The sequence below is a fragment of the Macaca thibetana genome, chromosome 15 (assembly GCF_024542745.1).
Source record: "Macaca thibetana thibetana isolate TM-01 chromosome 15, ASM2454274v1, whole genome shotgun sequence".
Classification (NCBI taxonomy): domain Eukaryota; kingdom Metazoa; phylum Chordata; class Mammalia; order Primates; family Cercopithecidae; genus Macaca; species Macaca thibetana.
Genome location: NC_065592.1, coordinates 25,536,063 through 25,559,922, shown reverse-complemented (window position 1 = coordinate 25,559,922; position 23,860 = coordinate 25,536,063). Strand labels below are relative to the sequence as shown.

General features: G+C 49.4%; 2 protein-coding genes and 1 long non-coding RNA gene across 6 annotated transcripts in view; 2 read left to right on the top strand and 1 right to left on the bottom strand.

Annotated features, from left to right (window-relative positions):
* The window catches only part of COL27A1 (collagen type XXVII alpha 1 chain), a 158,681-nt gene that overhangs the window by 132,825 nt on the left and 1,996 nt on the right, over positions 1–23,860 (top strand). For 2 of the 3 annotated variants that reach the window (XM_050760966.1, XM_050760965.1), the window contains 19 exons: positions 787–843; positions 1,024–1,077; positions 1,236–1,289; positions 1,567–1,620; positions 2,417–2,470; positions 2,581–2,688; positions 3,159–3,266; positions 4,418–4,525; positions 13,100–13,153; positions 13,654–13,716; positions 14,032–14,085; positions 14,226–14,261; positions 14,387–14,404; positions 14,624–14,659; positions 15,032–15,058; positions 17,500–17,565; positions 19,767–19,935; positions 20,956–21,065; positions 22,554–22,772. In XM_050760966.1, the coding sequence (XP_050616923.1) occupies positions 787–843; positions 1,024–1,077; positions 1,236–1,289; positions 1,567–1,620; positions 2,417–2,470; positions 2,581–2,688; positions 3,159–3,266; positions 4,418–4,525; positions 13,100–13,153; positions 13,654–13,716; positions 14,032–14,085; positions 14,226–14,261; positions 14,387–14,404; positions 14,624–14,659; positions 15,032–15,058; positions 17,500–17,565; positions 19,767–19,935; positions 20,956–21,065; positions 22,554–22,772 (1,449 nt within the window). The remainder of the gene's footprint in view (positions 1–786; positions 844–1,023; positions 1,078–1,235; positions 1,290–1,566; positions 1,621–2,416; positions 2,471–2,580; positions 2,689–3,158; positions 3,267–4,417; positions 4,526–13,099; positions 13,154–13,653; positions 13,717–14,031; positions 14,086–14,225; positions 14,262–14,386; positions 14,405–14,623; positions 14,660–15,031; positions 15,059–17,499; positions 17,566–19,766; positions 19,936–20,955; positions 21,066–22,553; positions 22,773–23,860) is intronic. The other variant, XM_050760967.1, reaches the window with a different exon arrangement.
* The window catches only part of ATP6V1G1 (ATPase H+ transporting V1 subunit G1), a 307,353-nt gene continuing 285,224 nt past the window's right edge, over positions 1,732–23,860 (top strand). Inside the window, exon 1 of one of the 2 annotated variants that reach the window (XM_050761048.1) lies at positions 1,732–1,742. The gene's annotated coding sequence lies outside the window, so the exon portion shown is untranslated. Of the gene's footprint in view, positions 1,743–14,436; positions 14,447–23,860 lie in introns of those variants that run through there. The other variant, XM_050761046.1, reaches the window with a different exon arrangement.
* On the bottom strand, positions 3,936–19,593 carry LOC126937547 (uncharacterized). Its single transcript, XR_007719770.1, has 3 exons — positions 19,077–19,593; positions 4,684–4,866; positions 3,936–4,065 (listed from the first exon to the last, which is right to left on the bottom strand). It is a non-coding gene; the product is annotated as an uncharacterized LOC126937547 (long non-coding RNA).

Genomic DNA, 23,860 nt, shown 5'->3' with positions numbered 1-23,860 from the left:
CGCGCTCCAGTCCCGCTCTGCACATAGCAACCTGTCTTATGGATACACCCCCATGCTGACTGGCTGCCAAGTGCCACCTGGGGCTACCATGGAGGGTAGGAACCTAAAGCTGGTTCCTCCCAGCAAGGATCGGAGACAGGGACTCTCAGATAGAGGGTGAAGAACTCTGAGCAGGTCCCATCATCTCTGCGAGCCTCAGTGTCCTCATCTGTGAATTGGGATAACAATCGCATCTGCTTCACAGTGCTGCGCTGCGGATGTCATGAGTCCGCCTGTGTCTGGCCCGGAGCAGTGCCCATGCGTGCCAGCTGCTGGAGTTGGTGCTACTCCCTGCCAGGCGTCGCGCATCATTCCATGGAGTCCTCACCACTCCTTGACGGGCATCACGCGCTGCCCCCTTCCCCCCACCCCACTCCGCTCCGCTCCCCTATTCCCCAGCTGAGGAGAGGAGCTCAAAGATGGGAAGGGACGTGTTGCAGGGCCACGCGGCTGATCCTTTGCAAGCCGGGATGTGAACCCAGCTGTCTGAGCTCCCTGACTTCCTGCAGGATCCTACAGCTCAAGGGCGTCTGGAGGGCACAAAGCACTGTTCTGTGTTCCACAGTCCTGGTTCCACACCAGCCTGGGTCTGGCTCGAACACACCTACCCTTTCCTCTCTAGTTTGCGTCCCCATCTGTAACCCTAAGCAGGCTAGACTTCATCTCTGACGAGGCGCTTTCTGTCTGGAATTCCCCACATTCCCCAGGAGCAGGCGGTTTGCCCTAAAGCTGGTTCTGTGTCCACAGGGGGAGCAGGGCGAGGACGGCAAGGCCGAGGGGCCCCCTGGGCCACCTGGAGATCGGGTAAGCCCCCTCCCTCCTTGGAGTCCTAGGTGGAATCTGGGCCTCCCGCTGCATGGAGAGGGGTGGGCCGATCAGGGACCAGGTCCCTGAGAGCTCCGCAGAGGGCATGGCTAACAGGGCCCAGGGCTGGCATCCTCGGCACCTGGTGGCCCAAATTTTGCTGTTGTCTTTGTCATTCAGGGCCCTGTGGGTGATCGAGGAGACCGCGGGGAACCGGGGGACCCTGGGTACCCTGTAAGTATCAGAGCTCCTACCTGCTGGCAGGATCACGCATGTCAGGAAGATGGGGGGTGACACACGTCTAGAAAGAACAAGAACTTCCCAGGCTTCTGTGCTGCCTCCCAGCCCCCTGCAGGATGGGCCCCCCTCACCTGTCTCTCTTTGGCTTCCAGGGACAGGAGGGTGTGCAAGGCCTCCGTGGAAAGCCAGGCCAGCAGGGCCAACCCGTGAGTGGTGCCTCCTGTCCCACCCTGCCTCCCGCCCTGAGTTGGGGGGGGCGGCCAGTGGGAATGAAAGAACTGGACCCTTTAAAGCTTAAAGGGACCCTCCCTGCAGGAGGGTCTGGGGCAGCCATTTCTGTTTCTCCTGCCCTGACCCTGGGGATACCCCCAGAACCTGCACCCCCAAACCCCTCCCCACCCCTCCCCCTCCAGGCGGAGACTGGCCACCCTCCCCGGGAGAGAATCCTGGGGCTGCCTTGCGTCATCTCACCTTGGTTTGCAGGGGCATCCGGGACCCCGGGGGCGGCCGGGACCCAAAGGATCTAAAGGCGCAGAGGTAAGAGGGCCGGGGGTTCAGCGGGGAGACTGAGTCCTGGGAAGAGGGAAGCCTGACCCACAGTCACACAGCAAACCAAATGCAGGCTGCAGAGGCTGCGAGGCAGGGCAGGGCAGGGGGGGCATCCCACCAGGAGCCCGGCACGCTGCTTCTGGCTATGACCCCATCTCCCTTCAAATAGCCTGAGGGAGGAGGGACGATTAGCCCCATTTCACCGGGGCTCCAGAAGGGGAGCCACCTGCCTGAGGCCAACCAGAGTGACTTGAACCCAGGGCAGTCAAGAGCCAAAGCTGGCCTCTCTCTCCCCCACACCACACTGTAGAGAGAAAACTGGGAGAAGTCAATTGAGGGGGTCTGGAGGAAGAGGAGGCAGAGACAGGGTGCTTGAGGAGGAGCCACTTCCTGCCTCTACCCTAGGGCCCCTGCCTTCCCCCAGACCCCAGGCTGGGCCAGTGCCCTCTTAATGCTGTTTCCCTCCCCCGGGTGCACCCCTCACCTGCACGCCTCAGTGATACCCAGTCTCTAAAGGATCCGGTGGAGCCATGGCCTCTGGCTCCTCCCAGGAAATTGCCAGTGCCAATGAGGGGACACCAGGGCCCAGAGCAGGCTCAGTGACAGCCCCGGGAGGTTCCAAGGCCAGCCCTGGCCCCAGGCTTCCAGGCCAGAGTACTTGGGCACATCTTTGGCATCAGGTGTTCACCCAGAGGCCCACAATCCTCTCAGTCCCTCCTTCCAGAGCCCCTAGCACCCACACCTCTACCAGGCAGCCTCCATCATGTGGCCCTTGATTTTTCAGGGACCAAAGGGAAAGCAAGGCAAGGCGGGGGCCCCAGGCCGGAGGGGGGTCCAGGTGAGTGACTACGGCTGCTATTTCCAGCCAGCCTCCCTGCCCGCCCCCACACCCACCCTCTCCCCCTTCCCCCACCAAATGCCCTCACCAGCTTTTTATGTACCCACCAGGGCCTGCAGGGGCTGCCAGGGCCCCGGGGCGTGGTGGGGAGACAGGGCCTCGAGGGCATCGCTGGAGCAGATGGGCTTCCTGGCAGGGACGGGCAAGTGGGACAGCAGGTGAGTGGGGCTTAGTGTTAACAGATGGTGGCTCCATTCAGGACCAGGTGTGGGGGAACTTCCCCAGGCCATGGGCCAGAGGAGCCCGTTTAGAAACTTGGATGGGCAGAACCAACTATCCAGGAGTTTCCCTGGGGTGGGCAACCGTCTCATCCCCTGGCACCTGGGAGTGTGGACCCTCTGACTGTCTCTCCTGGATGTCAGCACCCAGAAAGACCGTCCTTTCCTCCCCTGCCTGGTGGATAGGGTTCCTATTCCGCTCCTTCCTCACTCAGAATCCCGCCCTTCCCCACTCACAATCCTCAGCTCCTCCTGGTCCAGCCACGTCACACACAGGCCGTCTGACCTCCATCCTGGAGTGTCACCCCTTCCTCCAGCTACACCCAGGGTTCACCCAGGCGTTGAGCCATCTGCTTCCTTGGCTATTTCATGAAACACAAGAGACCCTCCTCTGCCTGCTTTCTTAACAGGGGGAGCAGGGAGACGATGGGGACCCTGGCCCCATGGGCCCTGCTGGGAAGAGAGGAAATCCAGGTGTGGCCGGCTTACCTGGAGCACAGGGACCCCCAGGATTCAAGGTCAGATACCTCTTAATCCACTTACCCACCCTCTGCCCTTCCTGCCTTGATGCAGACTCTAGTGGTTCCGACCCTTTGGGCACCCATGTCCCAGGGCCTGTGTGAAAATGGAGTCCATATTGTTGACCTTTCTCGGGGGTCCTGCCCCAAGCTTGAACTAGACTGATAGTTCATTGGGGTAACTATAAATACCGCCCGTACCAGTATGGTTTTTGAGTTGTCCACGGACGCCCTCTCGTGGACATTTGTGGAACAACAGATGTTGCTTGCAGCCGGGATCCCCAAGGCATCCTTAGAAAGCTTCCCAGTGCAGCGTGGGAGGAGGGGGCCGCCATGAATCCGTTAGAGCCAAGGGCTGGACTCTGAAGGGGAGATGTAGATGAATGACTCAGATGTGGTTTTTGCCCTTCCTGGGCTCGAGGTTTAATTGAGGAAAGATTGGAACCCTCTGAGACATAGGAGGCAGAGGGAGCGATGGCCTTGACCCAGAGAAGATTTGAATGAGAATAGAAGGGGAAAAGGTGGCTACGTAGTGGCTCACGCCTGTAATCCCAACACTTTGGAGGCTGAGGCGGGCGGATCACTTGAGATCAGGAGTTCGAGACCAGCCCGGCCAACATGGGGAAACCCCGTCTCTACTAAAAATACAAAAATTAGCCGGGGCTGGTGGCAGGTGCCTGTAGTCCCATCTACTCAGGAGGGTGAGGCAGGAGAACCGCTTGAACTGGGGAGGCGGAGGTTGCAGTGAGTTGAAATCCCACCACTGCACTTCAGGTTGGGCGGCAGAGCGAGACTCTGTCTGAAAAAATAAAAATAAATAAATAAATGGGGAGGAGGCATTCTAGGGGTGTGAGCTGAGGTTTGGAGGAGGGAACTGCATGCTGTTGGGGAAAAGCAATAAGGAGGAGAGGAATTGCAGGAGAGGAGCTGGGAAGGCAGGGCCCAGAATGCGAGGGGAGAGGCAGAGACCTTCCTCTTTGGGAGGTGAAAGTCTTGTCACCCCCACTCCACCAGGCCTCCATTTGTTGCCCCAGCATTCTGCAATCTCGGGTACCCTGTGGAATCACTGTTCTGGCTGCCCTAGGCCCCCTCCACCTCCTCCTCCCTTAGAACCCCTTCCCACTTTGGTGATTTTTTTGTGTTTCTTTAAGGGTGAGAGTGGGTTACCCGGACAGCTGGGTCCCCCTGGCAAACGAGGGACGGAGGGCAGAACGGGGCTCCCTGGAAACCAGGGGGAGCCTGGGTCCAAAGGCCAGCCGGTGAGTGAACCCCAAAGAATACACATGCCCACACAAGCATGCACACACTCACATCCACCTACATGTACAAACACATGCACACTCACACACACTAACACACTGACTCAGATGCCACCTCCTTGCTCTGTGACAGGGGATGAAATCTGAGTACCAGGTACCATTCTGCCACCCCTCAACCAGGTGGTGGGGGAGGCTGAGGAAAGAGATCTGAGTGGTCCCTTCAGAATGAGGAGAGGGTGATCACAACCAGAAGGTGGGCTCTGCTGACTCTCAGTCCAGTGCTCATTCTGTGCCTCGCTGCCTTCATCCCCGTCCCAGAGGCTACATTCAGCTCACCCCGCCTAGAAAAAGAAGGAAGAATGAACAGAGAATAAACAGGGCAAATAGAAAACACATAGCAAGCCATTTCAATACCCCAGTTAAAGCTGAGATTGTCAGAGTGGATGAAAAAGCAAGACCCAACTACGTCTACTGCTACAAGAAATCCACTTCAAATATAAAGATACAAGTAGGTTAAAGATAGATATAGAAAAAGACATACTGTGCTAACATTCATCCCAAACAGCTGGAGTAGCTATTTTGATATCAGATGAAACGGACTTCAGAGCAAAGACTACTAACAGTCATAAAGAGTGTATTTTCATAATGACAAAGAAGCCAACTTATCAGAATTGCATAAGAATCATAAATGTTTATGCATCTAACAATAGATCTTCAAAATAGTCAGGCAAAGACTGATAAAGCTACGAGGAGAAATAGACAAAATCACAATTATACCCAAGGATTTCAATATATTTCTCTCCTAATGGGTAGAACAGAAGCAAATAGAAGATCAGTAAGGATGTCTTGAACTGTATTATCAACCAACGTGACCTAATTGACATTTATAGAACACCACATCCAATATCAGCAAGATACGCATTCGTTGTAAGTTCATTCAGAACATTTACCAAGACAGACACTATTTTGAACCTTAAAATCAATCAATAAATTTTATTAATAAAATATTTTAGTAATATAAACAATATAAATATTAAGTAATTTACTTAATAGTATAAATAAATATTTTATCAATACATTCTTTAAAAATTTAAAAGGATTCAAATCACACAAAGAATGTTCTCTTACCATAATGAAATTAAATTATAAATCAGTAACAGAGAGATCTGAAAAATCTCCAAATATTTGGAAACTAAGTAACAAATGTCTAAATGACCCATGGGTCAAAGAAGAAATCAAAAGGGAAGTTAGTATTTTGAATTGAATGAAAATAAAAAAAGGGCATGTAAAAATTGGCGAAATGCTGTTGATATATAGGGAGATCTTTATAGTAATAACTTCTGTGTTAGAAAAGAACAAAGGTCTCAAATAAATGGTCTCAGATTCCATCTTAAGAAACTGAGGGTTGGGGCTGGAGAAGGCAAATTTAAAACAAAGTAATCAGAAGGAAGAAAATAAAGAAGATCAAAAATAAACCCCCCCCAAAAAAAAAGGAAAATCAAAAGTTAGCTTTTTGAGATCTGTAAAACTGATAAACCTCTTGCCAGACTTATCAGCAAACTAAAAAAAAAAAAAGAGAGAGAGAGAATACAGAAGTTACTAATTTCAGATCAGGGATAGGGGAGCAGTGTCACTACAGATATGACAGAAATTTAAAGGATAATAAGGGAATATTATAAACAACTTTACGCCAATAAATTTAAAGACTTGGATGAAATGGGCCCAGTGCAGTCGCTCATGCCTGTAATCCCAGCACTTTGGGAGGCCAAGGTGGGCGGATCATGAGGTCAAAAGATCGAGACCATCCTGGCCAGCATGGTGAAACCCCGTCTCTATTAAAAATATAAAAATTAGCTGGGCGTGGTGGCAGGTGCGTGTACTCCCAGCTACTTGGGAGGCTAAGGCAGGAGAATCACTTGAACCCTGGAGGCAGAGCTTACAGTGAGCTGAGATCACGCCATTGCACTCCAGCCTGGGCAACAGAGCAAGACCCCGTCTCAAAAAAAAAAAAAAAAAAAAAAGACTTAGATGGAATGGACAAATTCCTTGAAAGACAAAACTACTGGCCAGGTGCAGTGGCTCAAGCCTGTAATCCCAGCACTTTGGGAGGCCAAGGTGGGCGGATCACAAGGTCAGGAGATCGAGACCATCCTGGCTAACACAGTGAAACCCCGTCTCTACTAAAAATACAAAAAACTAGCCGGGCGAGGTGGCGGGCGCCTGTAGTCCCAGCTACTCAGGAGGAGGCTGAGGCAGGAGAATGGCGTAAACCCCGGAGGCGGAGCTTGCAGTGAGCCGAGATCACGCCACTGCATTCCAGCCTGGGGGACAGAGCAAGACTCCGTCTCAAAAAAAAAAAAAAAGAAAGACAAAACTACCAAAGGTCACTCAAGAAGAGACTGATAACCTAAATTGCCTTATATCTATTAAAGAAATCGAATTTGTGGTTAGAGCTTCCCACAAAGAAAACTCTGGGCCCAGATGCCTTCACTGGTAGATGCTACTAAACATTTACAAAAGAAATAATAACGGCCGGGTGTGGTGGCTCACACCTGTAATCCCAGCACTTTGGGAGGCTGAGGTGGGCGGATCACGAGGTCAGCAGTTCGAGACCAGACTGACCAATATGGTGAAACCCTGTCTCTACTAACAATATGAAAAAAAAAAAAAATTAGCTGGGTGTGGTGGTGCACACCTGTAATCCCAGTACTCAGGAGGGTGAGGCAGGAGAATCACTTGAACCTGGGAGATAGAGGTTGTAGTGAGCCAAGATCGCTCCATTGCACTCCAGTCTGGGCGACAGGGAGAGACTCCATCTCAAAAAAAGAAAAAAAAGAAAGAAAAAAAGTAATAATACCAATTCTACATAACTATTCCAGAACATTGAAGAGGAGAAAAATAATTCCCAACTCTTTCCTTGAGGCTGATGTCAAAGCCAGACAAAGATATTACAAGAAAAGGAAACAATAGACCAATATGCCTCATACATATAGCTACCAGAGTTCTCGATAAAATTTTAGTTAGACGAACCTAAGAATATATAAAGATAATACATCAAGACCAAGTGGGGTTTATCTTAGAAACACAAGGATAGTATAACATTTGAAAATAAATCAATATAATTCACTATATTAACAAACTCAAAAAGAAATCCCATTTGATCATCTCAGTAGTTGCAGGAAATGCATTTGACAAAAATCTAACTCCACTTCTGATAAAAACTCTCAATAGACTAGGTATAGAAGTTCCTCAACTTGATAAAGGACATCCATGAAAAACCTAGTCAACATCATACTTATAGTGATTGACTGAATGCTTTTTTCCAAGGAGCAGAGCAGAAACAAGTCAAGGATATCTGTCCTTACCACTTCTTTTCAACATTGTACTGGCAATTCTTGCCAGGGCAATAAGGCAAGAAAAACAAATAAGAGGCATTCATATCAAAAAGGAAGAATTAAAACGTTTCATTTGTAGAAGAAATGATTGTCTACGTAGAATAACCATTGGTATCTACAATAAAGCTACTAGAATAAGTGAATTTAACAAAATCACAGGACACCTGATCAATATGCACAAATGAATTGTGATTGTATAAACTAAGCAATATGCATAAAGGAATTGCATTTCTATACACTAATCAATGTGCACAAATGAATTGCATTTCTGTACACTAGCAACAAATGATAAGAAATGGAAATCTAAAAAGCAATACTATTTATAATAGCATAAAAACATGAAATACTTAGAGATACATCTGACAACTATATATGTACACTGAGAACTATAGAACACTGGCAAGAGAAATTGAGGAAGACTTAAATAAATGGAGATATATACTGTGGGCATATGTCAAAAGACTCAATATTAAGATATCACATTTATTCAAATTGGTGTATAGATTCAACACAATTCCAATCTAAAACTTATCAGGTTTTCATGTAGAAAATGACAAGCTGATCCTAATATACATATGAAATATAAAGGACCTAGAATAACTGAAACAACATTGAAAAAGAAGAGCAAAGTTGGCGGACTAATGGCACTTGATTTCAAGACTTATTACAAATCTGCAGCCATCACGAAACTGTGGTATTGCCATAAATGAACTAATAGATCAAAGGAACAGAATAAAAGGCCCAGACATATACCATACATATATGAACAACTGTTTTGTTTTGTTTTGTTTTTTGAGATGGAGTTTCACTCTTGTTGCCCAAGCTAGAGTGCAATGGCACGATCTTGGCTCACTGCAACCTTCGCCTCTGGGTTCAAGCGATTCTCCTGCTTGATTCAGCCTCCCAAGTAGCTGGGATTACAGGCATGCACCACCACACCCAGCTAATTTTGTATTTTTAGTAGAAACAGAGTTTCTCTATGTTAGTCAGGCTGGTCTCGAATTTCCGACCTCAGGTAATCCACCCACCTCAGCCTCCCAAATTGCTGGGATTACAGGCATCAGCCACCACGCCCAGCCTGGACAACTGATTTTTAACAAAAGCGCAAAGATGATTCAGCAAGTACAAAATAGTCTTTCCTAACAAATGGTGCCAGACAAGTGATGCCTCATAACATGTACAAAAATTAACTCAATCTGGATCATACATCTAAATGTAAAACTGAAAATTAAAACACTTCTAGAACATAGAAGGACATCTTCAAGAACTTGATAAAACAAAGATTTCTTAGATATGATACCAAAAACATGACCCATAAAAGAAAATGTGATAAATCAGACTTCAACAACATTTAAAACTTTTTCTCTTCAAAGGACACTATTAAAAGAATGAAAAGACAAGTCACATACTGGGAGAAAATATTTCTGAATCATATATCTGATTAAGGATTTGTATCCAGAACCTATAAAGAACTCTCAAAACTCAGTAATAAAAATAAGCAGCCCAATTTTTAAAAACGGGCAGAAGATTTGAATAGACACTTCAAAAAAAGTATACTGATAAGCAAATAAGCACATGAAAAAAAGACTAATATCATTAGTCATTAGACAAATGCTCATTCAAACCGCAGTAAGATGCTACAGCACACCTATTAGAATAGTGAAGAGTTTTAAAAGACTAACCATACCAAGTGTTGGCAAAGACATGGAGCAACTGAAACTTTCACACTCTGATAATGGGAATTTAAAGTGGTACAATCACTATGGAATCAGTTGGGCCGCTTCTTTGAAAGTTAAGCATATCCTTACTGTGTAATCCAATCATTCCACTCATATATATTTACCCTACATAAATAAGGACATTCGGCCACACAAAGAGTATACTTGAAGGGGCTTAGCAGCGTTATTTATAATAGCCCCAAATTGGAAAAAACCTCAAATGTGTATCAGCAGGTGACTAGATAAAGTGTGGTATATTTATACAATGAAATATAATTCATCAGTAAATGGATCAACTATTAATATATGCAACAACATAGATGATTCTCAGAATAATTAGGCTGAGTGAAAGACCTCAGATAAAAAATAGTATAGACTGTGTGGTTTCATTTACATAAAATTATAGAAAATGCAAACTAATCTGCCTGGAAAGAAAATAGATCAGTGGTTCTTGGAGATGGGAGGGTAGGCAGGAAAGAAAGATTATAAAAGGGTGTGAGGAAACTTTGGGGCTATGGGATGTTATTGTCTTGGCTGTGACAATTATAAGTGTGTATACAGAATGTCAAAACAAATCAGATTATACAATTTAAATAGTACAGTTATCATCTTCAGTTTCACTTTAGTAAGACTGTTTTTAAAATTACCCCTTCTTTGCACCTGATGGGTGTATAGGAGACAGCCATCAGAGTGCAAAAATGAACAGTTAGGACATCTCACAACTGGTTCTGTGAAACTGGTATTATCCTGATACCCCAACGAGAAAAAGGTGTCACAAGAAAGAAATCAACAGACAAATATGCCTTATGAATACAGATACAAAAATCTTTAATAAAATACGAAGAAAGCCAAATTCAGCAATATGCCTAAAGGATTCTACACCATGACAAAGTGAGATTTATCCTAGAAATGCAAAGCTGGTTCAACTGTTGGAAATCAGTGTAATACACTATTAATAAAATAAAGGACAAACATTATACAGTCATCTCAATAGATGCAGAAAAAGCATTTGACAAAATCCAACACCCTTTCGTGATTAAAAAAACACAACAATCTAGGAACAGGAGGGAGCATCCTTAACCTGATGAGGAATATCTATGAAAATCCCACAGGTATCATCATATTTAATAGTAGAGGACTGAACACTTCCCCCAAGATCAGGAACAAGCCAAGGATGTCCACTGTTACCACTTCTATTCAACATTGTACTGAACAAAATGATTAGAACTAATAAACCAAAGTTTGCAGGATATAAGATCAATACACAAAAAATGTTGTTTACATATATAACATGCAAACATCAATTATATTTCTATACACTAGCAATGAACAATTCAAAAATGAAATTAATAAAACATTTCCATTTATAATGGCATCAAAGAGAATGAAATAGGAATAAATCTAACAAAAGAAGTGAAAGAAGCTGGGCATGGTGGCATGTGCCTATAGTCCCAGCTACTCAGGAGGCTGAGATGGGAGGATCTCTTGAGCCCAGGAGTTCAAGTCCAGCCTGGGCAACAGTTCAAGACCCCATCTTAAAAAAAAAAAGTGCAAGGCATGTTCACTGAAAAATTCAAAATGTTGATGAAATAAAAGAAAACCCAAATAAATGCAAAGACATCCCATATTCATAGATCAGAAGACTTAGTATGGTTAAGATGGCTGTACTTACCACAAACGGAGCTACAGATTAAATATAATCCCTATCAAAATCCAAGCTGACTTTTTCACAAAATCTGACAAATTGATCCTAAAATTCATATGGAAATGCAAGTGGCCCAGAATACCCAAATGTTGATCTTTAAAGAAGATCAAAGTTGGACAACTCACACTTCCCAATTTCAAAACTTATTACCAAAGTATAGTAATCAAGACAGGAATAAAACCTCACATTTATGTCCATTGTTTTTAACAAGAGTGCTAGGGCAATTGAATGGGAAAAGAATTTTTTTTCAGTAAACAGTGCTGAGACGATCACACAGTCACATATCACATACCAAGGAAGTAAGTTGGACCTCTGCTTCACACCACAGGCAAAAATTAACTAAAAATGAATTACAGACCAATGTAAAGGCTAAAACTGTACAACTATTAGAAAACATAAAAACACATTTTTATAAACTTGTGTTAGGTAATAGTTTCTTAGCTATGACACCAAAAGCACAAGCAACAAAAGCAAAGTACATAGATTGGATTTCATCAAAATCAAAAACCTTTGTGCTTCAAAAGGCACCATCAAGAAAGTGAAAAAACTCACAGTAGGGGAGAAAGTATTTACAAATCATATATCTGATAAGGAACATGTATCTCTAATATATAAAGAACCCTTAAACTCAAGAATAAAAAGACAATCCAAATTTAAAATGGACAAAGTATTCAAGTAGACATTTTTTTTCCAAAGGAGATACACAAATATCCAATAAGCATTTATAAGACAAATCAAAGCCACCAAGAGAAGCACCAATAGCTCAATTAAGCTATTATCTTTTAAAAATGAACAGGTAGAATTTAGATTAAATGGGACCCTCTTGAACCCTGACCCCTCAGCCTACCTCCTTCAGCACTGGGTCTTGACCTGCCTGGTCTCATTGCATCCTTCCAGCCCCTTTGGGAGGGAGTATCCTATTTTACAGATGAGGAAACTGAGGCTCAGGAAAGGGAGGCGACTTCTCCTGATCTTATAATACAAGGGCTAGGAGGTTCTAACTGATGGCTTTCTGCTCATGAGCTTGAAGGCCAAGTCCCAAGAATGTGCAAGAATGGCAGGCTCCTCTGTCCCCAGGGGGCCCCAGCCCTCCCTTCTTGGCTCAGGCCCCAGCATCCCCCCTTGCCAATGGCTCTCTTAACCCTTTGCAAGATTGGGAGCAGAGGTCAGGAGAGGAGGCCAAAGGTTCCTGAAGTTATTCACACTGGGTTTGAATCTAGCGCAGTCCACAACATGGTGTCTGTGTGACTTTCAGCAAGTTCCTGCCCTCTCTGAGCCTGTTTCCTCATCTGTGAACAGGGGATATGGTGTGTCCCTGGGTTGATGTGGGAGCATGGAAGTGTGGTGGTACAGGCAAAACATGCAGCACATAACAGGCCCTCAGCGAACTGGGTTATTTTTAGGGGATCCTTCCTTAACAGAGCTTTTCAGGGCCGTGGGAGGAGGCTGCGGGTCCTGTTATTCTGTCCCTTGAAGACCTGGGACAGGAGCTCCTGAGTGTGGCAGAGCCTCCCCTGTGGAACCCCTGAGCCGGGCTCTGCTTTCTCATCTGACGGATCACAGGCTCCCCTTGGAGCACAGGTGGACTGGCAGCTATTCTGTGGGCTGTTCACACTCACTTGATTGCCTCACAGAGGAGTCACCAATATCCCTGGAGAGGCTGGGAGGGAAAAGGCAGGCCCTGAGGCCCTGGGTGGCTGGCGGGACACGCTCGCCATGACCTCACTTGCTCCATCACTTCCTGTTCTCCCCGCAGGGCGACTCTGGTGAGATGGGCTTCCCAGGAATGGCAGGTCTCTTCGGACCTAAGGTACGGGCTCCCAGTGCTCACTGTTCCTCTGGGGTCCTATCCATCCACCCCATTCATTCATTTATTCATTCAACAAGTATTTATGGAGCACTGAAAACATTGGCTGGGACACAGCCAGAGTCAGGCACGAACACCCTCATCCCCCAGTACTCCAGCAGATCTAGGTTCCAAGCCCAGTTACACGATTACCTGCTCTGTGCCTTGTGCAAGTCACTTAGTCTCTCTAAGCCTTGGTTTCCTCATCTGTAAAATGGGAGCAATGACAGTAGAAGACTTGCAAAAATAAAGACCAGAGGCATATGCCGCACAGCACCGAGCCAGCACACTGCTGGTACCTGCTGAATAATTGTAGGTGCTTCTTACTCCTTCTGGGGCCTCTCAGGTAAGGCCTCTCTTGACAGGGAGGGCAGAGGTTGGCAGACCCTAGGAGTGAGGGAGCTGTGGGGGCCCTTTACCCAGCGGCTGCCAAGTACAGACAGCCCTTTCTCCGCTTCCCACAGGGCCCCCCTGGAGACATCGGCTTCAAAGGCATCCAGGGTCCTCGGGGGCCACCCGGTTTGATGGTGAGTCCCCTTCCTGCTGTCGCAGCAGAGATGATTGTTCTAGGCCCAATCTTCATCCTCCTCGATTCTTGAGTCCTCTCTGCCCACAGGCTTGGTTCCCACCTTCACTCCTGCCATTCCCGCCAGCTTGGCCCCCATCCTTCCCTCCTTCCACTCTTGAAGCCCACCCCTAGGCATACAGGAGGGGCTCAGGAGATGCATGGCCTGGTCTCCCTTCCACTCCCTTGCGATGCTCGGGCCGCTCTCCACACGCTTCCCGGTGTCTGTTCCCCAGGCCCTGGAACAAGGACACATGAGCCTTTCTGTCTCCTTTAGGGAAAGGAAGGCATCATCGGGCCCCTCGGAATCCTGGGACCTTCGGGACTCCCGGTATGTGCAGGGGTTGGGCAGGAAGACTCCTGGCTCCGGATTGACTGTGTGACTCAGTGCCAGTCTGAGCTTCAGTTTCCCCATCTGGAAATGGGGCTTCCCCTCTGGGCCCTGTCTCACTGGGCCGTGGTTTGTTGCAGGGTCCGAAGGGTGACAAAGGCAGCCGTGGGGACTGGGTAAGTGGATGGGCTGGGGCTGAGGGGCGCAGCACTGCAGGGGTGGGGGAGGGGTGGGCTACCAGGGTGGGGCCATGGCTCAGCCAGGTTCCCTAACTCTCTCCCCTGCTTCTGTCTCCCTCCAGGGATTGCAAGGTCCGAGGGTGAGTGGGCTGGGCATGAGGGCTGTGGGGCAGGGCACGGGGCGGGCAGCCTGCGTTCTCCTCCCGGTGGCACATTCTCTCCCTCCGGACCTCCGTCATCCCGTCTGTGCCAGAGGAACCATTGTCCCAGGGGCCCAGGTCTGCTTGAGGAGGGACTGGGATGGGGAGAGATGAAGACCCTGTGGACCAGGGCTCACTCCTCTTCTCTTGTTCCCCCAGGGTCCTCCTGGCCCCAGAGGGCGGCCCGGCCCCCCGGTAGGTAACTGAGTGCTGGGTGCATCTTGGACTCCTGGGGTGTTTCTTTGAAGGAGACTCAAGGCTTCACCAGCAGACTAAGCCTTGACCCTGAACCTCACAGGGTTCACATGCTTCTTGTAGCCCAAAGACTCCTAGGAGAGTATAGGACATCCCCCAAACATTCACTTTTGCCTACGTGGGGTAACGCCTAGGGGCCAGGCCTCCAGAAAAGCATAGACCAGCCCAGTGGGGCCCACCAGGCCTCTGGAAGAGCAGAGGCCAGCTTGGCAGGTCCTGCATGCTTTGATGGCCTCCCTGGTCTCCTGACACACTTCCAGATTGCAGCACACTGTCCGCGTCATTTGACTGACCCACTGTCTTCTTTTGCAGGGTCCTCCAGGGGGTCCTATCCAATTGGTAAGTTGGAAACATTCTCTTTTGCCTACTTGGGGTAAGGCCTGAGGGGTTCGGGGGAAGAGGTCACTGGCCCTCTCTGGCCCTGGTGGCTAGAGCCCTAAGCTGGGTCTAGGGATGCCCAGGTCCTTTTGTCACTTCATAATGGAGACTTGGACTTGGAAGTAACAGAAAGAGCCCTGGGCCAGGAGGCAGGAAACCTAAGTTTTTGACATGCCCCTGACTGAATCTGGGAAGATGCTCCAGCCACTGGGTTCATGGCCCTACCTGTGTACTCGTACACGTAGGCTGATTGCAAGGGTGCGTACATCTCAGATTGTGAATCCAAAGAGAGTTGGGGCCAGGCATGGTGGCTCATGCCTGTAATCCCAGCACTTTGGGAGGCCGAGGCAAGCAGATCACCTGAGGTCAGGAGTTCGAGATCAGCCTGGCCAACATGGTGAAACCCCATCTCTACTAAAAATACATAAATAGTCAGGCATGGTGGGTGGCACCTGTAATCCCAGCTACAGGAGAGGCTGAAGCAGGAGAATCGCTTGAACCCAGGAGGAGGAGGAGGCTGTAGTGACTCAAGATCGAGCCACTGCACTCCAGCCTGGGCAACAGACCAAAACTCCATCTCAAAAAGAAACAAAAAACAAAAAAACAAAGAGAGTCGGGCCAGGGGGCGGATTGAGGCCCCTTCGTTCCTCCCTGGTGGCCACTGTGGCACTGTCTGAGAGCATGACACCTCCCAAGCCCTGTGACAAGTCCATCCACATTTCACTATTGCACGGTAGCTAGACGACTATTATCATCAAGCCCCGAGAGCGTCCCAGGGCATGGCCTCGAGGAAAGACTGAATGGGCCAGGAGCCCTTGAGCCATGTGTCACTCAGAAGCTCTGCTCTCCTCATGCCTGCTCTCACTGCCCCTCCCTCTGCACCGTCCTGAAAGACAGAGTGACAGCTCTGGCCTCTCCTCTGCAGCCTTCCCTTGTCCTTCTCATCAGTAAGAAAGGCAAGGAAAGGAAAGTGAAAAGATCCAGGAAAAACAGAAAATTAGAGGATTTTGCATTTTTTTTTTTTTTTGAATAATCACTACTACTACTGATTGAGTGCTTGCTCAATGCCAGACACCATTAGAAGTGCTTTTTCTTTTTTGAGACGCAGTCTTGATGTGTCACCCAGGCGGGAGTGCAGTGGCATGAACTCGTCTCACTGCAACCTCCTCCTCCCAGGTTCAAGCAATTCTCCTGCCTCAACCTCTCCTGCAGCTGGGATTATAGGCGCGCACCACCACGCCCAGCTAATTTTTGTATTTTGGTAGAGACGGGGTTTCACCATTTTGGCCAGGCTGGTCTTGAACTCCTGACCTCAAGCCATCTGCCCACCTCGGCCTCCCAAAGTGCTGGGATTACAGGCATGAGCCACCGCGCCCGGGTTACAGGTGCTTTTCATGTATTCACTCATGTGTCCCTTTCAGCAGTTCTTGTGAGGGAGTTTTATTATCAGGTCCATTTTCAAGATGAAAGAACTGAGGAAGGGAGTTAAGTAGCTTTCCCCAGATTACGCAGTTAGTAAGTGTCAGGTCTGGGATGTGACCCTGAGGAGTAGCTCCAGAGTCCCCGGTTCTGGACCCCAGGCCTGGGCTTTTGCTGTTTTCATGGCAGGAACACAGCTATGTCTCTGCCAAGCCCAGTGGCAGGGCCAATTGGGGGTGCAAAGTTATATTAGACCATTATAGTGCGAGCCAAAGGAGAAACATGGGGACTGGGGGCATAGAGAAAGGGGCCTCCCTCGTCTTAGCCTGGAGTCAGAAGCTTCGGGAGAGGCTTCCCATCACAACTGACATCTGTAGGATGAGTCTAGGGCAGGTTTTCTGAGACAGTGCAACTGACATTTGCATAATTCTTTGCTGTGGGTGACTGTCCTGGAGGATGTTTAGCAGAATTCCTGGCCTCTAACCATGAGATGCAAGTAGTACCCCCATCCCCAGCTTGAACAACCAAACTGTCTCCAGATATTGCCAAATATCCCCTGGGGGGGCATCATGGCCTCTCCTTGAGAAGCACTGGTAGAGGAGATAGCCAGATGGTGCATTGAAGGGAGGGAGAAGTCCTCCAGGCAATGAGAACAGCATGAGCAAAGGCCCCATGGCCAGATGGAGCATGGTATTTAGGAACTTAGAAGTACTATAGTGCGGCTGGTGCCAGAGCACGTATGAGGGAGAGGAAAGAGACATACATGGCTCAAGGCCACAGTGTTCAAACTGGGTCTTATAACCATGTTGAGGAGGGAATGGCAGGATCAGCTTTGACTATCTGCAAAGAGAGGAAAGACCAAGAAAAGAGGACATATGACTTGGCTAAGATCCTGCCAGGGAATGTGGCCCTGGGGCTCCCGCCTGATGGGTGTGGAGAACCCTGGGGGGCCACGATGCATACCCTGTCTTTTCCCTGCCCAGCAACAAGATGATCTTGGGGTAGCTTTCCAGACGTGGATGGACACCAGTGGAGCACTCAGACCAGAGGTATCTCCAGGGGCTCTCCCCACACGGGATCCCTTCCTGGGAGAAACACAAATAGATAATGGCCCCACGTGTGGTCAGTGCCCTCCACGTGGCCTGCATGGAGCATTTCAGAGTCCTGGTCTTGGTGGCATCTCACATCCACAAATGGGGGTTGGTACTGAGGCTCAGAGTGGGCAGTGAGTCCAAGGTCCCATGGCCAGTGCAGGCAGAGCAAGGCCAGAAAGCGGCCCTGAGCCCTTGAGCTTTCTCCGGAGGCCTCTCAGAGTCTCCGAGTTCTTGCTGGCTGGAGTCAGGCAGAGAAGCTTGCCCACAGCCCACAGCAGCTTCCCAGGGCTCACCCCCACGTTTCTTCAGGAGCAAGCAGCTCATGGTTAGCCCATGGGGCTCTGCTAAGACCCTGGCCTGTGGTCAGCTCAGCTCCAAGACTCCAGGCTGAGAAGGGACTCCTATGTCCTCTCGTCCAGCCTTGGTCTGGAGCCCCCTTTGCGGCCTTGCCTTCTCCACATGATGGGGAACTTGCCCCCAGCTCAGACCGCCTACGAACATTTCTGTTTATTCCTTGTGCTGGATGCTGAGACAGATGGATGGCCAGTCACAGCCTTGACTCTCAGAGGGCTCACAGTCTAGGGTGGAGGACAGCGTGGATGAGCCCCTTACCGTCTATCTGGGGAGGTCCACTCTTTCCTGTGGAAAGAGAGGGGGACGCCCAGGATCCAGTGCGGCTGGAAAAGGGAAGCATTCCCTTCCATCTCTAGAGGCCAGTGATGCCGCACAGGAGAGCGCTGATCTGCAACATCCTTAACAAGATGAAGGAAAGTGGCTCCATTTATCAAGCATCTCCTACCCACTCTGCATTGGCGGTAGAATAGAGGCTTATTTCTCCTGCACATAAAAGTTAATTGGCGTGTTGATGAGAGACCTCGGCTACCTGCCAGGGGCTCTGCCCTCTTCCTCTCCCACTCATGGCCCCCAAGGTCACTCCACACCAGGGGGAGGCACCACCAGGGAAAAAGAGTGTAGAGAATTGTGCAGGAGGGTCTCTGGGCCAGACCTCTATGGGGCTGGCATCACTCCACTTCCATCCCGTTGGCTAGAGTACAAATAAGGCTGGAGATGTCGTCTGTCCAGGCAGAAGAAATGGATTGGGTGAGCGGCTGCTGGTTTCTGACACACGTCCACACATGCGTGCACACACATGCACACACACACATGACCTCTGCCACCCCCAGTGGAAGAAGGGTTTATTTAGCTCTGATTTGTAGCTCTGGAAGCTGAGGCTTAAGGGAGAATTCTGGCCAGGGTAACTCTGAATGGCCGGCTCTTTAGCATCCGTTGTCCACTCCTGCCCCCTAGTGGAGAACTGCTCCTTCTCTGAGCTGAAGTCCTCCCAGCGCTTGTGCCTGCTGGCCCCAGTCCCGTCTCCTGGTGCCTCACAGAGACCCTGGCTCCCACCCTAGGGGAGCCCAGTGGGGGCTGTGTGCCTCCCAAGTAAGCTCCCCCCAGCACCTCACCTTCCTCCACAGATAGAGATTGGGGGCCGCTTTGCAGATAGAGATTGGGGGCCGCTGCCGAGTGTTCCATGCACCCTCGCCTGCCTTATTCACAGGGCTCTGCCTGTCCCGTATCAGAGAACATGGTCTGACCCTGAGCTCTTTTCAAGCCTCTGAGCCATCGTGATAGCCCCTCCTCCTGCACTTTGTCCCTGGCCCATTTTTTTTTTTTTTTTTTTTTTTTTTTTTTGAGACGGAGTCTCGCTCTGTCGCCCAGGCTGGAGTGCACTGGCCGGATCTCAGCTCACTGCAAGCTCCGCCTCCCGGGTTTACGCCATTCTCCTGCCTCAGCCTCCCGAGTAGCTAGCTGGGACTACAGGCGCCCGCCACCTCGCCCGGCTAAGTTTTTGTATTTTTTTTTAGTAGAGACGGGGTTTCACCGTGTCAGCCAGGATGGTCTCGATCTCCTGACCTCGTGATCCGCCCGTCTCGGCCTCCCAAAGTGCTGGGATTACAGGCTTGAGCCACCGCGCCCGGCCATCCTGGCCCATTTTCTTATCTGCAAAATAGAGAGAAGCCCAACCCCTGCTCTAGCCATGACTGTGGAACCGAGATATCTCCCAGGTCATGAGAAACTGGGGCTGTGGAGACTTGGACCCCAGGCTGGACCAGGACCCTAAGGTCCCAGTGGCCACCCTCTCCTCATGACAGGGTTACAGCTATCCGGACCGGCTGGTGCTTGACCAGGGAGGAGAGATCTTTAAAACCTTACACTACCTCAGCAACCTCATCCAGAGCATTAAGACGCCCCTGGGCACCAAAGAGAACCCCGCCCGGGTCTGCAGGGACCTCATGGACTGTGAGCAGAAGATGGTGGATGGTGAGAAAGCTTCCTGCCGGGGGTGGGAGCACCTGGCGTCGGGGAGCTTGGGCAGGTGGAGTATTTGATTTCCGCCTCATTCTGGCTGAGTTTTTGTCCTCGGCGAGACAGACACACTGGCAGTCATTTATTCACTCAACAGTCACAGAGCCTCACAATATACCAAACTTTGTGCTTCCTGGGGTGGGAGGAATACAGAGGAGTGGTGCCACCCGTCCAGAGCCCTCAGATCCACATGCTGGGAATGACCATTTCAGTGCAAAGAGACAAGAGCTCTGGCAGAAAAAGCCCCTGAGGCTACAAGAGTCCTCACCCCCGGGGCCCATCCTGTCACAGGCTCCTGGGCGAGCCAGGATTTCCCCCTTTCTGAGCATGAGGACTCTCCTCTCTCATGTGTGAGCTGATGTGCTGTGAAGGACAAGCTGAGCCAGACAGACCTGAGTTCCAATGTCAGTCCTGCCTCACACTGGGTCTGTGAGCTGGGGTAAGCCATGGCCGCCCTTACCTCCTCTGTACAAGCGGCTGGGTCTAGATAGCCGGTTGTTCCACTCTTGAGCTGCAAAGCCTTTGGCTTCCTGAGAAGGCCAGTGGGGAGCCATATGTGAGCAGCAGTGCTGCCCGATGGGGTGGGAGCCCTGACTCCTACCCTCCCCTGGCCGGCCCTAGGAGGAGCCCTAGGCCTGAAGAATCCATTCGACTAGATGATCCCCAGTCCCTTGTGCAAGTGGCCCAGCCTCTCTCAATGTCAGTTGTCTCCTCTGTAAAATGGATACCTCCCAGTAGCAACATAGGCAAGTACTTAGCCCTATGACCCCCTTCTTGGGGCTCTGCCAGCTCTGAGCTCTGCCCAGAAGGTTTCCTTCGATCTCTTGGTTGGAGGAATCCCTTTTCTGCCCACCCACGCTGACTTCATGCTCACCTGGGGCTCGGCAGGTCACAAGATGCAGGGTCCATCTGCAGAACCAAGGTCTGGGCTCATCCCCAGATACGTACATCACCTCCATCCCACACTGCCTGCAGGTACCTACTGGGTGGATCCAAACCTTGGCTGCTCATCCGACACCATTGAAGTCTCCTGCAACTTCACGCATGGTGGACAGACGTGTCTCAAACCCATCACGGCCTCCAAGGTACCCATCAGCTCTCGCACTGCCCCTCAGGCTGTCTCTCTCTATCCCCAGCCTGCCCTGGCCACAACCAACCCAGGTTCTGTTCCGAGCTGTGCCTGTCTTACTGCATGCCCTTGGGAAAGTTTTCTCCTCCTTCCGAGACTCAGTTTCCTTATCTATAAATTGGGAGTGAGTCAGACTAATCTGTGGTTTCCAAACCCTTTCGAGTCATATGATGCTGATGATTCTTTCTTCAAATAGAATCTTCTGCCTAATCTCTAAAGCAGAGCAGTTGGCCAAGCTGGCCTGGCTTGGGGAACCATGAATAATCATCTGCGTGAAATAAAAGAGAAAACTAGCGTGATGTTCAGCTGAAGCATGTTGCATGAATTGTGTATGCAGATACTTAACTCATGTTCAGTGCCTGCATGCCACGTGCCTGTTTCTGGGCTGAGCATTTTAGGTGGTAGAGGGTCACTGAACAACACACCAAGGCAGGTGGCACGTGGGACCTGACAGCTCCCTCGCGCAGGGGTCCTCAGTGGATTGTGGGTCTGTAGTTCCACTAAGCCTTCTGAATTTGGGGGCAATTTATGCCACAATGAGAAGCTGCTCTGGCTTCAGGGGAAAGGAATCCTCCCATTTCATCAGCCACACCCCCTGGGAGATGCCTTGCGCTGACTGGGTTAGACTGGCAGTTTGAGAATCTCTAGGAGAGGCAGCCAGCCAGTTGCCAGGTCTTTGCTGGGTCCCTATCATGTGCCAGGCCCTCAGCCAGGACAGGGAAGTCAGACTCGAAACTGCCCGTTTGGCCAGAGCTCACTGTCCCGCAGGGACTTGGTGGCCTCCACAGGCTCTCTTCCCTGGTGACTCGAAGGTTTTGGGGTCACGCAGCAAACCTGCCTAGCAGAGGGGTGAGGCTGGAGTTGGCGCCTGGGTTGGCAGCATGAATGCCCGACTGGGTCACCTTCCCCATCAGAAACAATGGCAGTGAGAGGCCCTGGCTCTGTGTGGGAAAGCGCTGAAGCCGTAAATCCTGCCCTGTTGTTTGTTCTCAGGTCTGCCATTTCCGGCAGCACCCCACCCCACCTCACAGGGGTCTTGGGACTTAGGAAGGGTCTAGAAAGCACCTCTTATTTCCTCTGCACTCCATGAGCCTCTCAGTCTTGGGCAAAACCCTCTCCCTCGCTGAGCCCCTGGATCCTGGCTCAGCCCAAAGACCCCCGATACAGTAGGGGAGTGGATCAGATGACATCACGACCTTTGAAGCTCTAGCTCTGGACTCAGGCAGGCCCTTCCCGCTTACACAGCCAAGAACCTGTGAGACCAGCTCACGCAGACCTTAGTTTCCCTGTCTATCAAGGGGGCACACGTCTGGGAGCATTTCAGGAAATGCTTGCCCGGAAGGGGCCTATCCCTGTTCCCTCGTTAGAGAAGCAGGGAACTCTTGGTGTGTGTGTTGCAGGGGGCAGGCAGTCTGAGCTGCTCACTGCCATTGCTTCTCTACAGGTCGAGTTTGCCATCAGCCGGGTCCAGATGAATTTCCTGCACCTGCTAAGCTCTGAGGTGACCCAGCATATCACCATCCACTGCCTTAACATGACTGTGTGGCAGGAGGGCACTGGGCAGACCCCAGCCAAGCAGGCCGTGCGCTTCCGGGCCTGGAACGGACAGATTTTTGAAGCTGGGGGTCAGTTCCGGCCCGAGGTGTCCATGGATGGCTGCAAGGTAACTCTCAGAGCCCCTCCTAGACCCCTCATGTGGGGACAACTGGAAAAACACCTGTTTGGAAAATTTTCTATTTTTTAGAAATTTTTCTATAATAGAGTGTTTCTATTATAAGATCATATCTAACATTTTATACTGTAATACATTAATGTGATAGATATAATTTTATATTTGTGTAATATAACAGTTTTCTAAAACCGTTTTTATTCACTTTCCTCTCTGGGAAGCTCTGAGGGGAGGTCTGGGCTGGTAAAAATTCTTCGGGCTGGTAGATGTTATGCTTACTTGCAAGGCTCTTTCAAAGAAGATATGTTTCTTCTCCCTGCTACCACCCTAGTCAGGCTAGTTTCTTCTCAATGTATGTTTTGGTCATTTTCAAATGCCCTGAACAGGGTGGGTTGTCAGGGGAAGGGAAGACAGAAAGTTGAGAGGAGACAAAAATCAGTTTTATAGGACTAAACAAAACTAATACTACTACACAGTGTTCATGAGGATGTGGGGAAACCAACAATCTTGCATGAAGCTATTGGAAAAAAATAAATTGGTAGAGGCTTTCTGGATAGCAGCTCTAATATATATCCAAAACCTTAGAAAGGTACTTATTTTGGGGGGAGCTAAGCTATGAAGACACAAAGGCATAAGAATGGTACAACAGAATTTGGGGACTTGGGGAAAAGGGTGGGAGAGGGGTGAGGGATAAAAGACTACACATTGGGTACCGTGTACACTAAAGACCTTATTCATGTAACCAAACACCACCTGTTCCCCAAAAACTTATTGAATAAATAAATATATATATATATATGAGATGTACTTGTTTTTTGGTCTAGCAATTTTAGAACAATCCTTCTGGAATTTGTTCTAGGGAAATAATTAAGAATGTGCACAAAGGTTTAGTTACAGTGATGTTCATGACAGCGTTACTTATAAGAATAAAAAAAGTGGAAGCAATCTAAATGTGCCATATAGGTCATTGCTACAGTGAAATATGGTATAGCCGTTAAAAATTGTGAGGAAAGATGGAAGGAAAAATGCTCATGATGTATGATGAGAACCACAATGGATGTACGTGTGCACTTTTCCTTCCG